Source organism: Gymnoscopelus microlampas (genome assembly GCF_963454915.1).
Source record: "Gymnoscopelus microlampas genome assembly, chromosome: 15".
Classification (NCBI taxonomy): domain Eukaryota; kingdom Metazoa; phylum Chordata; class Actinopteri; order Myctophiformes; family Myctophidae; genus Gymnoscopelus; species Gymnoscopelus microlampas.
Window position 1 is genome coordinate 47,621,855 of NC_139952.1, and position 14,677 is coordinate 47,636,531.

The window sequence follows — 14,677 nt, forward strand, 5'->3', positions numbered from 1 at the left end:
GGTTCCTAACTACCATTTAGCTGGGGACCCCCTGGAACCCCCTCAAGGACCCCTGGGGGTCCCCGGACCCCACTTTGAGAACCAACGCTCTATAGCAACATACTGTTAGGATTTAGAAAACATTTTTAGAGATTTGTATTTAGCCGCGGACCCCCATCTCAAAATGTTTCGTTCCAGGGTCCCCCAGAAGCAAAGATTTGAGTTACAAATGTTCGCTTTAAAAAAAGATATACTCAAAGATTTGAATATATAGAATATAGAATTGCCACATGTATCAACAGCAGACATATCTCACGCTAGAATTGACAGGGTAAACTTATTTTATAAATCCCACGTAGATGTAAGCTGATTCCTGGGCTCAAATATATATATAAGCTGGTTTGCACGTTCCATTGATACATGAGGGCCACTATCTCTGGAGTCATGTGATCAAGTTGTGATGAGTCACATTTAGCAGATTTTCCACATTTTACAGGCCCTGGGTAGGACAACCTGGCCTGGTGGGGATCTGCGCTCCGACACTTTTCTAGTTGAGAATGAGTATCACAATATTTGTAGTGGCCGTTAACGTTAACCCATTCAATCCGGGAACGCATCTGTGTCATTTTAGATGTCTTTGGCTCTGTGCCGCGCTATGAGCTTGTAGATCTGCTATTTTTGTTGTTGTTGAAAAATTGTGAACATTTTTGCAAATTTTTCACTCAAATCTTTTGCTTCTGGGGATTCTACAAATGTCTTCTAAATCCTTATTTCCTTTTTTTTTTAAATTATTATTATGTTGCTATAATATCAGTGGTTCTCAAACTTTTTTATGTCAAGGACCACCCAAAATAGTCCTTGACATGTTGTCCGTGGACCCCCATCTCAAAATATTTTGTTCCAGGGACCCCCACCAGAATTTGAGTAACAAATGTTTGCTTTAAAAAATAATATATATATATATATTCAAAGATTTGCAAAAATGTTCCAGGATTTTTTCAAAAATAGCAGATCTACAAGCTCATAGTGCCGTGCTATGAGCTTGTAGATCTGCTATTTTTGAATAGCCAAAGCAATCTACTATGACAGAGATGGGTTCCCGGATTGAATGGGTTAAATAGATGTATAACTGTCAGGAACGTTTTGTAGTGAATTTCTGTCCTCAGCAATATAACAGCAACTATGTCTGTTACTAATTATGTCAACTTTGTAGATAATAAACAGAGCTGTGGGGGCAGGAGGGTTATTTGTTGATTTGTCTGAGGAATTTGATTATGTGGACAAAACGCAGCTTTTACAGAAACCTAAACCAGATCAGCTTTAGTGAAATGGCTTTGAATTGGTTTATTATGATCAGAAAGAAGATACACAACACGGTTTAACTTTGAGCTCTCAAAGGTGTCCCCCAAGGATCTATTTTAGGCCCTGTTCTATTTTGACAAATGATTCAGGTCAGGGTATAATGATAAGTCCAGAAAAGAGAGCATTCGTACACCAGTGATACAGTCATGTATACGGTGGTTAGCCTCTTTGTTAATCACGCAAGAGAGCTGTTGCAGGTTCCTGATCGATCACTGCAGATATTAACCCGTTAAATCCAGGAACGCATGCTGTGTCTTTTTAGATTTTTTTGCTATAACCATTATTTTATACCCTGGGCTATTAAAAAATAGCAGATCTACAAGCTTGTAGCGCGGCACTCTACAAGCTTGTAGATTAGCATTTATTTTTTGAAAGATTGTGAACATTTTTGCAAATCTTTGAATATATATGTTTTTAAAGTGAACATTTTTAACTCAAATCTTTGCTTCTGGGGGATTCTACAAATGTCTAAAACAGTTAAAAAAAAATGTTGCTATAATATCAGAGGTTCTCAAACTTTTTCATGTCAAGGACCCCCAAAATGATATGTATTTGGCCACGGACCCCCATCTCAAAATATTTGATTCCAGTGACCCCCCATGTAGAAGCAAAGATTTGATTTTAAAAATGTATATAAATATATTCAAAGATGTGCACACATTTTCATGATTTTTTCCCCCAACCATAGCAGATCTACAAGCTCATAGAGTAGCTATGCGCTTGTAGATCTGCTATTTTTGAATAGCCAAATAAATCTAAAGTGACACAGATGCGTTCCTGGATTGAATGGGTTAAGTTACAGAGTATCAGTGTGTTGTACATGAGATTAAGATTCCCCCCTTTTGCAAATATTGGTTTTGATGTATTCATTTACTTAGTATAGTACGGTAGTGTGTTTAGTTTGGTGACACACACTCATGTACTGAACCACTGAACCACTGTACTGCTGTCTATGATGGCTCTCTGTATGCTAGAGGAGGAAAACCAAATGAAATGTTATTTCTGAACACATTGTTGGGTAAACTAGCTACTTGTATGTCATTTTACCAGCTATATACTGCATTAGATCCACTTCCATTCTGATTCAGCCCAGGTGACCTCTGAGCCGTCTAGAAGTGCTTTCTCTTTCTGTTCACCTTGGAACGTGGAATGAGCCGTGATTTAGATTTTAGAAACAATACTACTGTTCCTCCTTTTGAATTATATTTAAAAGGTGTTTTATATAAAAGCACTCGTGGCTTCATAGAATCATCACCTGATGCAGGCTGTGTGTGGATATCACTGGTATGGACTGTTTCTTTTCTTATTACCCCCCTTCTTTTTCATACATGAGTACTTTGTACTTTACGTGTCTTTGTGATATGACTTATGATATTATAGCTATTTTATTTTATTAGATAGTGATGTTGTTACAGTACCTGACAATTAGTTGACTTTTGGTGAAAAGTATATATCTGTATCGGTTGATATCTGTATCGGAACATCAGTATGTTCCGATACAGTCAGTATCGAACATCCCTAAATAATAGTATTAGAGAGTATTTATATAGCCTGGCCTTAGGAGAAGGACAGGCTTATATGAGGGCTGAGGACGTGGAGCTGCTCTCTCTCTCTCTCTCTCACACACACACACACACACACACACACACACACACACACACACACACACACACACACACACACACACACACACACACACACACACACACACACACGCACACACACAGGGAAGTGGGGAATTTCAGACGTCAACACAATCTTTGTTTGGGTTAGCGTTGGTTAGCTGCAGCGTTCTGAAGGAGCAGAACCTTACTGACATACTGTAACCACATGAACCCCCTGGCAACAAGTCACCATGTACTGTGTCACACACTCATCCAGAGAGACCTACTGTACCAGTTTGTGAGAGAGAGAGAGTAAACATGAGCTCTAGTCAATAAACAAAGCAGGTAAATAGTAACACAAGTAGTAGAGAGCAGATAGAACAGTGTAGTCAGTGCCTACAAAGACTAACTATAGGATATGAAACTAGCATCTGTCTAAACAACATGCTATCTAAATCAGTGGTTCTCAAACTTTTTCATGTCAAGGACCCCCCAAAATGATATGTATTTGGCCGCGGACCCCCATGTCTAAATATTTTGTTCCAGGGACCCCCCAGAAGCAAACATTTGAGTTACAAATGTTAGCTTTAAAAAATATTTTAAAGATTCAAAGATTTGCACACATTTAAAAATGTTTTCAAAAATAGCAGATCTACAAGCTCATAGCGCGACACTGTGCCACGCTATGAGCTTGTAGATCTGCTATTTTTGAATAGCCAAAGTATAAAATAATGGTTTAAGTGGTTACACAGATGCGTTCCGGTTTATGTAACCGTAGCTCGTAGCACTTGACCGTGTTATGACCACCATGCATGCGGACTGACCTTGGTCATCAAGTTCTCATGTTTTAGTCACTTAGGCTTGTTTCTCTTGACCACAATGTTAAAGTTTAGATAGCAGGCAGGTTATTTGGAAAGATGCTAGGTTCTTGGTTTACCTGTGATCCTAGTTTACTGAGGCACTACACTGTCTCTCTGCATTTGATGTGTGTGTTTACCTTGATTATTGTAAGTCACTCAGGATAAAAAGCGTCTGATACAAAGTTGATTTCGTCAACTAAAACTGAAGAAAAATGTTCGTCGCCGCCTACCTTTTTTCACTGACAAAAACTAGATAAAAACTAAGCTACGATGACTGAAACTATATTGACAATTTTGTCTACAAATACAAACTAGACTAAAATGTTAGTGAGGGACTAGTGGAGAAAAGATCCAGTAGAACTGCTTGTTTGCACTCTGAAAATAGCCGATCTACAAGCTCACAACGCGTCGCAGATCTGCTATTTTCAGCATGCAATCAAGTGTAAAATCAGCCATTACGACACCATCAAGGCACCGCCAAAATACATTATAGTCGACTAAATCAACTGTAGATTTAGTCGACTATAATCTTATGATATTTAGTCGACTAAAACTAGACTAAAACTAAAACATTTCAGATGACTAAAATATGACTAAAACTAAATGGAATTTGATTCAAAAGACTGACAAAAATTGAATCAAACGTTGCTGTCCAAACCAACAACACTAGTCTCTCCTAAATGCCTACAGTACATTCATTGTAAGTAAAGTACCGCAGCAGTAGTACTTCTTCCACCACATCCTGTTTGTGATGTTTATTTCAGTGTTATTGTTGCTCGGCGGTGCGCTGCGGTAATAAAACTCTGCTGGTGTTACCCTGTATACCTGCTAGCCTAGCCGCTCCTCTCAGATCCGTTTACAGCCATCTAAACCCTCTTTACCGCCGTGTCCCCGTGTGTCACACAGCCATCTAAGCCTCTGTACCGCCGTGTCCCCGTGTGTCCCAGCCGCTCCGCACGCTGCGGGCCGTGTGACATTCACCACCTACGCATCCGGACTGCCGGGCCGTCAGACGGAGGTTGACCTCGGTGACTCTGTGGGTTTACGGTGTATTATTAAGCAGGCCTCTTGAAGTGGCACTAAGGTGTGACTGTGAGCACCGACCAGCCAGCGCTTTTAAGCGAACATTTGTAACTCAAATCTTTACCTCTGGGGGGTTCTACAAATGTCTTCTAAATCCTAACAGTTTTTTGAAAAAACGTATGTTGCTATAATCAGTGGTTCTCCAACCTTTTCATGTCGAGGACCCCCAACATTATATGTATTTGGCCGCGGACCACCATCTCAACATATTTTGTTCCAGGAACCCCCCCAGAAGTAAATATTTGAGTAAAAATGTTTTGCTTGAAAAAAAATTATATATATATTCAAAGACTTGCACAATCTTTCACGATTTTTCCAAAAATAGCAGATCTACAAGGTCATAGCGTGACACTCGGAGCTTGTAGTCTTGTAGCGTGTGTCAAAGACAACCCTACAAACTCTACTCTGGAATGTTTTTGGAACTACCAGAAACATAGTGTGTTGGTGTGACTGTGCAGTATGTGTGGTGTGGTGTGGTGTGGTGTGGTGTGGTGTGTAGCAATATCATCGCTGTCAGGCAGAAACCTTGTATCTCCATATTTCAACTTATGTTTTCATAACTGAATGGCCTACTTCATCCATACGAGTGTCACACAAAAAGAGAGAAAATAACCGATTGCACCTTGTAGATCTGCTATTTTTGATGCTATTGAGTGACGCTGTAATAAGATCAAGTAGGGGAGTTAATGTTCGAAGAAAACACAAAGTTAGAATATGGAGATATACTGTAAGAGGTTTTCCACCTGACAGAAGGCTCTCCCACACACAGCAGGGAGTCAGTCATAGCTCCGCCCCCGTGACTCTGCATCCTGTTTTCATCTCGTTGCTCGGCAACCCAGACCCAACAACAAGCTGCTCTAACAACGCAACGCATGTAACGCTGCTGTCAACGTGACAAGAGAGCACAGAGTGAATCAATCTGAGCCTACTTCCTCCACCTTCCTGTGTGTGTGTGTGTGTGTGTGTGTGTGTGTGTGTGTGTGTGTGTGTGCGCGTGTGTGTGGAAAAGTACTAAAATGTTTTACTTAAGTAAAAACACAAACGTATTGGTATCAAAATGCACTTAAAGTGCCAAAAGCAAAGGTACTAAAATGTTTGAAAATAGCCTATGTATAAAATAGGGCTAAAGTAGTTAATGTGTGTTTTATATAATAATGTATATCTGCAAAGTAACTAGTAACTAAAGTTTTCAAATAATTGTAGTGGAGTAAAAGCACAATATTTGCCTCTGAGATGTAGTGGAGTAGAAGTAGAAGTATAGACAATTGGAAATACTCCGGTAAAGTAAAAGTACCTCAAAATTGTACTTAAGTACTTGAGTAAATGTACTTAGTTACTTTACACCGTGTGTGTGTGTGTGTGTGTGTGTGTGTGTGTGTGTGTGTGTGTGTGTGTGTGTGTGTGTGTGTGTTGTTGGGTGAGGAGAGGAGAGGAGAGGAGAGACCTGGCCTTGGCCTCTTGAGGAGGAGAAGGAGTCTTTCACCAAAAGGCGATTCTTCACGTGCCAAATTCTCTCCGGCGGAAAGGCTGGAATTTCCCCCACAGCAGCTCTTGTGTGTGTGTGTGTGTGTGCATTGACAGAGACACATACAGGGCAGGTGGTCTTAACAGGATCCCTGGCTAATAAGTCAAATATACCTTTAATACATTATACGGTAACTAAAATGTAAAATAAAAAACACCTTAAATATTTTAGAAATGGTTCATCTTTTACTCAAGCGGGACAATGCCCGTCACAGGTTGATGATGTCATTTGTCCATGTGTGGTCTAGCCCTATGGAATGCATGTGAAAATAAAAAACAACTTAATACTAAGTATTAACTAAGGTTAATATGAGGGTCAAATCAATATTTTAAATATGTTTCTTTTTGCACATGTATTCCATAGTGCTAGACCACACATGGACACATTACATCATCAACTTGCGACGGGCATTGCCCCTCTTGTCTCTCTAGTAATTGACTCGCTGCTGAAAATAAACAAATGGACCTTTTTAGTCGGAGGCCGTTTAGCCATGAGCCAGGAAACTATTCAGTTTCTTCTGGGTGTCAGTGAGGAGAGGAACACTCTCTGTTGGTGTGTCTGTGTTTGTGTGAGGGGGAGAGAGAGAGAGAGAGCACGCTGACGTACTATGGCTCAGCTTTCACTCTCTGTGTGTGTGTGTGTGTGTGTGTGTGTGTGTGTGTGTGTGTGTGTGTGTGTGTGTGTGTGTGTGTGTGTGTGTGTGTGTGTGTGTGTGTGTGTGTGTGTGTGTGTGTGTGTGTGTGTGTGTGTGTGTGTGTGTGTGTGTGTGTGTGTGTGTGTGTGTGTGTGTGTGTGAGTGAGTGAGTGAGTGAGTGAGTGAGTGAGTGAGTGAGTGATTGCGGACAAGATGAGCTGTAGCAGCCTGTATCTGATTCTTGTGTGTGGTTTATTCTCATTATTAGTTTCATTGTCTTCCAAACTCCTGGATGTTGTAGTTTATTGTCATGTGGTCCATGGGAGTTGTAGTTTATTGTCATGTGGTTCATGGGAGTTGTAGTTCATTGTCATGTGGTTCATGTCTTCCAGACTCCTGGATGTTGGGTTGAACAGACGGAGGATCAGAGGAGTTCACACCAGCGCTCCGCCTCCTGGGGCAGCGCCGAGCAGCTCAAAGAGGTACACACACACACACACACACACACACACACACACACACACACACACACACACACACACACACACACACACACACACACACACACACACACACACACACACACACACACACACACACACGTAAGTAACTGTTGTGTTACTTTATCCAATAATAATATTGATAATGGGCTTAAATGATAAAATAGCCTAGTAACAAAATTTTCCCAATCAGCCACGGTGGTCGATGATGTTTATAATTAACGGCCAATTAAACATTTAATCGGTCAGTGGGCGATAAATACCGGCTAAACGTAAACCTTGGTTCAACAACTGCTGTACAGCCTTCCTTTAGCCGTACAACTTCCTGCTTGATGTCAGGCTGGTTCGTACCGGTGACATACAGACATTCATTGATTGAATATTTTATCAACGGTTTGCAAACAGTACAGAGGTACAGTTATACAATAAAGCAGGGGTCTTCAACGTTTTCAGGCCAAGGACCCCCTAGCTGAGAGAGAGATGAAGCAGGGACCCCCTACTCTATATTGTATACAATTGTGTTTCGATTTAACTTTTTTTGTTTACTTGTTCTGCTCTTTTTTTCCCTCTACACCAAACATCTCTTTGCCAAAAAATAGCCGTACACACAGGGGGTCCGGGACCCCTAGGGGGTCCTCAGAGTTACTACAAGGGGATCCGCCAAATCTTTTTCACGTCCCCCATTTCCCCCAATGGACCCCCATTTCAAAAGATATACCAAGGACCCCCAGGATTTTTACGGCTCTAGCAGTGATTTAAAACCATTTTAATTTTAAGGACCCCCAGTTTAACATGCATTAGGGCTACGGACCCCCATTTAATGGCATTTCTATCTCTGGGGCCCCAATTTATATTGTAAAATCAATGTTAATTTAACTCTGAGAGTTTACAAATGGAACCAAATGGACCCGTAAGGGTCCATTTGGTTCCATTTGTAAACTCTCAGAGTTACAGACCCTTAAGGGTCAATATTGTTCCTAACTATCTATCATTTAGTTGGAGACCCCCTGGAACTCTCTCAAGGACCCCTGGGGGTCCCCGGACCCCACTTTGAGAACCAATGAGCTAGAAGACATGTCTAGGTCTAGTTGCATGTTGCAGACAGGTGATCTTTTATGGTGGTTTTGAAGGAGTGTAGGGACGGGAGTCACACTGATTGATGGCTGTCGGTATGACATTCCACATTCTGGTAGCAGCATAGTAGAATGAATTCAGACAGAAGGCTGCACCCTGGCCACGGCCTCCTCCTCTTCCTCCTCCTCTTCCTCTTCCTTATCTCTCCCTCTCAGCTCCACCCCTGGCGGTGTGCTGCTCCTGCAGGGAGGTGGCAGATAACACTGCTATCTGCCTCCATAACCACCCACTTCCCCTCTCTCTCTCTCTCTCTCTCTCTCTCTCTCTCTCTCTCTCTCTCTCTCTCTCTCTCTCTCTCTCTCTCTCTCTTCTCTCTCTCTCTCTCTCTCTCTCTCTCTCTCTCTCTCTCTCTCTCTCTCTCTCTCTCTTCTCTCTCTCTCTCTCTCTCTCTCTCTCTCTCTCTCTCTCTCTCTCTCTCTCTCTCTCTCTCTCTCTCTCTCTCTCTCCTCTCTCTCTCTCTCTCTCTCTCTCTCTCTCTCTCTCTCTCTCTCTCTCTCTCTCTCTCTCTCTCTCTCTCTCTCTCTCTCTCTCTCTCTCTCTCTCTCTCTCTGCGACGGCCATTAAGCCGCCCACAATTTATGGGCCTCGCCTTCTGAGGCTGTGGCTGAAGCCTCTCTGTGCTGCAGGAAGACATGGAACAATAACCACACACACACACACACACACACACACACACACACACACACAGGGCTGCAGACACAGATCTCATAGATCAGTGGTTTCCATATCAAGTGTTTAGGGTTTGATGAGACTTAGCCTCTCAGACCTAGAATATGTTGTCATCGTTGGATAGGATTGTGTCCACAATTCCATCCATGCTGTATTGATGTTGGTACCAATAGGAGAGATAGCTGGCAAACGTTGATCAAAATAACAATTCTTTAATTAACCCATTAATGAAGCCGATGCTACGTGTCTCCTAAATCCCAACAGTATTCTCAAAAACGTATGTTTCTATATCAGTGGTGCTCAAACTTTTTCATGTCAAGGACCCCCAAAATGATGTACGTATTTGGCCACCGACCCCCATCTCAAAATATGTTGTTCCAGGGACCCCCCAGAAGCAAAGATTTGAGTTAAAAATGTTTGCTTTAAAAATACATATATTCAAAGATTTGCACACATTTTCACGATTTTTCAAAAATAGCAGATCTACAAGCTCATAGCGCGGCACTCGGTGCCGCGCTATGAGCTTGTATATCTGCTATTTTTGAATAGCCATCTGCTGTTTTTGAATAGCTAATACAGGATGTAACGTGACGTAGGCTGAGAAGTGAGGAGTGAACGGTGAAACCAAAGCTCTCAGGTTTAGCATCAACAGGTTCCACTGTGTAAAGACAGCAGCTCGTGTGTCAGCCGGTGGAGACAGAGCTGTCTTTGATAAGTGTTTGTTTGACCTGCTGTTGTGTTGCTATAGTAAAGACACTCTGGAGAGAACAGGACACAACAGGGCTGGGTGCGACGTGATGGACTGTCTCTCTCTTTCCCAGGTGTTTCGCGCCCAGGTGGGTGTGGTTTTGAGGTCAGGTTAAGGCACTTGCGAGTCACAGTGGGTTTTGACTCGCAAGCAAATATCGTTTTTTTACTTCTCATAAAACATATATATATTAATATTTTTCAAAAGATTTTCAATTTTTTTTTTTGTTTTCTCACAATTATTCATAAAAAAAAACGAAATTCTATTAAAAAATACATTTTAAAAAATAGCAGATCTACAAGCTCACAACAACTCACAAGTTTGGGTCCCGGAAAGAAATCACATTTCTCTTCTGGGTCACGACCAAAAAAGGTTTGGGAACCGCTGGGTTAAGACATATAACCACCCCCACCTGGGCCAAACACCAAATAAAGAGGGGAGTCCTCTGGGTGCAAGGTGCAGTGTTGCCGGAGTTTGTAGAGAGAGAAACGATCAACCCTGTCTGTGAGAACAACACGACCAAGAGAAACACACGCACGCACGCACACACACACACACACACACACACACACACACACACACACACACACACACACACACACACACACACACACACACACACACACACACACACACCACTTTGACATTGAGATTTGAACGTGGTATTCCTGAGACTGTAGCTGCTGTGTTGGTTTTTAGCGCACAATGAATTCCACGTGCCTTTTACTTGTAAATGGTATTGTTGACAATAAAGTTGAACCTTGAACACACACACTTGCTGATCTGCTATTGTCAAAACATCTTGAAAGAAAGTATGAAATATTTTGAATATTTCTGAAATATTATATTTCGGGGGGGGGGGGGGTCCGTCAACAAATACATATTAATCTGGGGTTGACATGAACATATTGTAGAACCACTGGTTTAAACAACATTAGGAAGCAAAGCTCCTAATGCTCAGCTTGTAGATCTGCTATTTTTGAACAGCCCGAAGTATAAAATAATGGTTATATCTAAAGATCTAAAATGACACAGTATGCCTTCCAGTATAGAATGTGTTATAATGAGCAGACTTGGGGTGCAAGGTGCAGGTTGTGTGTGTCACACAGCACAGTGACTGGGGGACATGTATGGACATGTATGGACATGTATGGATGGACATGTATGGACATGTTCTGGATCCACTGGTTCCAGTAACAGTCCTGCTCACACCCAGTGGTAGCAAGTAGCTAAAGTACATTTACTCAAGTACTGTACAATGTTGGCGTATACTTTAAATCTAACCCTAACCCTTGATTTTGCTATTTTGTCTCATCTGTTTAAAAAAGTAAGTAGCTGATATATTGCACTTTGACCTTAGCGCTAGGTATACTCTTGGTTGCTTGTTTTTGCAGAAAATGTACTTCAGACTTCTGGTGATTAGTAGTTTAGTTCCCTACCTATGTTGAATGCACTTATTGTAAGTCTCTTTGGATAAAAGCGTCTGCTAAATGACTGTAATGTACTTTTACATGAGTTTGTCCATATTTTATTTTGTCAATACTTCCTAGTTCACTGCATCTCATACAGTACATCTCAGAGGAAAATATTGTACGTACACACACACACACACACACACACACACACACACACACACACACGCACACACACACACAGTGGGGGACATGTGTGGACATGTTCTGGGCCACTGGGACATAGTAGAGGAGTGGTATCCTGCGCGCGACACACACACACACACACACACACACACACACACACACACACGCACAGTGGGGGACATGTGTGGACATGTTCTTGGGCCACTGGGACATAGTAGAGGAGTGGTATCCTGCGCGCGACACACACACACACACACACACACACACACACACACACACACACACACACACACACACACACACACACACACACACACACACACACACACACACACACACACACACACACACACACCCCTCTCTGTCAGTTTCTATCTGCCCGTCTCTCTCTCTCTCTCATCCTGTCTCACTTCCCCTCATTCCATGGTGAACCAGAGACAGCTGCCTGTCTGTCTGTCTGTCTGTCTGTCTGTCTGTCAGGGTGTGTCGTCTAAACGCAATTATGTTTGCATAATCGTTTCCATGTTGAAAGATTTTCACACATTTTCAAATATTAAAAAAAAAGAAGAAATTGCAGATCTACAAGCTTACGTGTCACTTTGTGACGCGTAGTAAGCTTGTAGTTCTGCCATTTCATATCTGTCCTGTGCATTTTTTTTATTTTACAAAGCCTAAAAGGCTCCATATGTTCCAATGTTCAATGGCCAAGCACACAATTAAATTGTTAATTGCAATTGTTTGAGTGACAATTAATTGTGACAATTGTGATTGTGACAGTCCTAGTCTCACACTCACTGTACTGTATACCATTACAGATGTAAAGGGCTAAGCCTGATAGCCAGCCACCTTCTGATCAATTAATGCCAGCAACTGACCTAATTATGACCAACATGCACTCTCATGCTTTTGTTAATTTGTTAAAAATTAAATAGTTTTTTCTTGACCACACTGTTAAAAATGCAATTTAGATGTTAGCGTGTTATTTAAACAGATGCTATAGGTTCATTGTTTACCTGGTATCCTATTGTTTCAATGTACAGATTATTATTTGGATTGTATATTGTTTAGACAGATGCTATAGGTTCCTAGCTTACTGAGTATGTGATGTACAGTATGTGTTTATCTATCTTATTGTAAGTCACTCTGGATGAGAGTCTCTGCTAAATGCCTATAGATTGGTCTATAAACCAGAATGAGATTACATGAACAGGAAGGGATTATGTCTGAACATGTTTGTGTTCACGTGCTTATATTTACTTCTCTCTCCAGCATAACTCCAAAACACTTTCCCATTTACAATTACAACTTAAGCCATTCGTTCTCAAAGTGGGGTGGCGAGTGCTGCGCTACGAGCTTGTAGATCTGCTATTTTTGAAAAATAAAAACAAACAACAGAGAGGCTAAGAACTGATACAAGAAGATAGGAGTGTCATTCAATACCATGTCGTTATCTGTATCTACAATATAATAATAATAGTCCTAATTGACCCTGTGTGATGTTACTGCCATCTTACTTCAGTGGTTTCTCAAACATGTTTATGTCAAGGGCCCCCACATAGATTATTGGTCTATGGAACAGTGAGCTAGTGGCTGTTTCCTCCAGGTCTTTGCCCTCCACATGGACTACTACAGGAAGTACACCATACAACACCTTAGGGAACAGTGACACCCAGTGGTTAGACTAGGACACAGCAAACCCAATTCAAGTGCTCTATATCCATTTGTAGGTATTTGTAATGCGTACACTAGAATTGAACACACACACACACACACACACACACACACACACACACACACACACACACACACACACACACACACACACACACACACACACACACACACACACACACACACACACACACACACACACATACACACACATTTATACGTGCTTGTGCCAAAACAGAGTCTGACAGAGTCCTTAGTAATTAAGCAACACGTGTGTTGTCTCTCTCCAGCAGATCTCCAGGCTCCTGGTATGATGTATCATTATAGTAACATGATGTCTCTCTCTCCACAGCAGATCTCCAGGCTCAGGCAGCAGCTGCAGCGCAGCAAGCAGGGAGGACGTCACAGTAAGGACAACAAGGAGCGTCTGTCCCCCCTGCAGTACGGACCCCTCACCTACAACACCCTCCCCAACACCACCACCACCACCACTAACAACAACAACAACAACTTCTCCTCCAGTGTGAACCACATTCAGGTGGGACATCATCTCCCACTAGAGAGTTCTAGAGATGTTTTTTTGGGGTGAACAGTCACACATCTCTCTGTATTTGATCATTTTAACCCCTTGATCAGACTAACCCCTCTGGTTGTGACCAGCTCAGTGGCCTTGTGGTTAGAGTGTCTTGCCCTGAGACTGGGATGTCGGGGTTCGATCTCCGGCCGCGTCGTACCAAAGACTCTAATAATGGGACCCAGTGCCTCCCTGCTTGGATTGTTACTATGCTAACATGTATGCCTACCAGAAGGTCCCTGGTTCACCACCCGTGTCTGTGTCAAAGTGTCCCTGAGCAAGACACCTAACCCTATAAATGCTGCCCTTCCCTACGAAAAAATACCACAAAGGATTAGCATACAAATGATTATGATGATAATAATCGGTATCGGCCGATTTGACCTTGCATTATGGATATCGGTCCCATTCCAATATCGTGCATCTCTAATAATTATCATTAACATGAATGCTGCTATGTTAAGGTGAATACTAACTCATGTTGTGTCTCTGCTTTGCAGCAGGTTTCCATGTCTAAGTCGGCCCAGATGCCGCTGTCCAACATCACGGTGCCAAAGCCCTCCATCTCGCGGGTTCCCAGCAGCATGGAGGGCATCAACCACGAGCTGGAGAAGGTCTTCATCAGAGACAACGGGGAGAAGGAGGAGCTGAAGGTGCGTACGGGGGTCCGGGGGTCCGGGGGGGCTGAAACATACTGGGAACAAATTAAAGAAAATGAATAGCTGGCAAAGGCAGC

General features: G+C 42.2%; 1 protein-coding gene across 4 annotated transcripts in view; it reads left to right on the plus strand.

The window, feature by feature from the left end:
- The window catches only part of LOC311062415 (glucocorticoid-induced transcript 1 protein-like), a 40,639-nt gene that overhangs the window by 22,014 nt on the left and 3,948 nt on the right, over positions 1–14,677 (plus strand). For 2 of the 4 annotated variants that reach the window (XM_084081436.1, XM_084081439.1), the window contains exons 3-5: positions 7,440–7,529; positions 13,720–13,905; positions 14,442–14,594. In XM_084081436.1, coding sequence (XP_083937562.1) covers positions 7,440–7,529; positions 13,720–13,905; positions 14,442–14,594 — 429 coding nt within the window. The remainder of the gene's footprint in view (positions 1–7,439; positions 7,530–13,719; positions 13,906–14,441; positions 14,595–14,677) is intronic. The other 2 variants (XM_084081437.1, XM_084081438.1) reach the window with 2 other exon arrangements.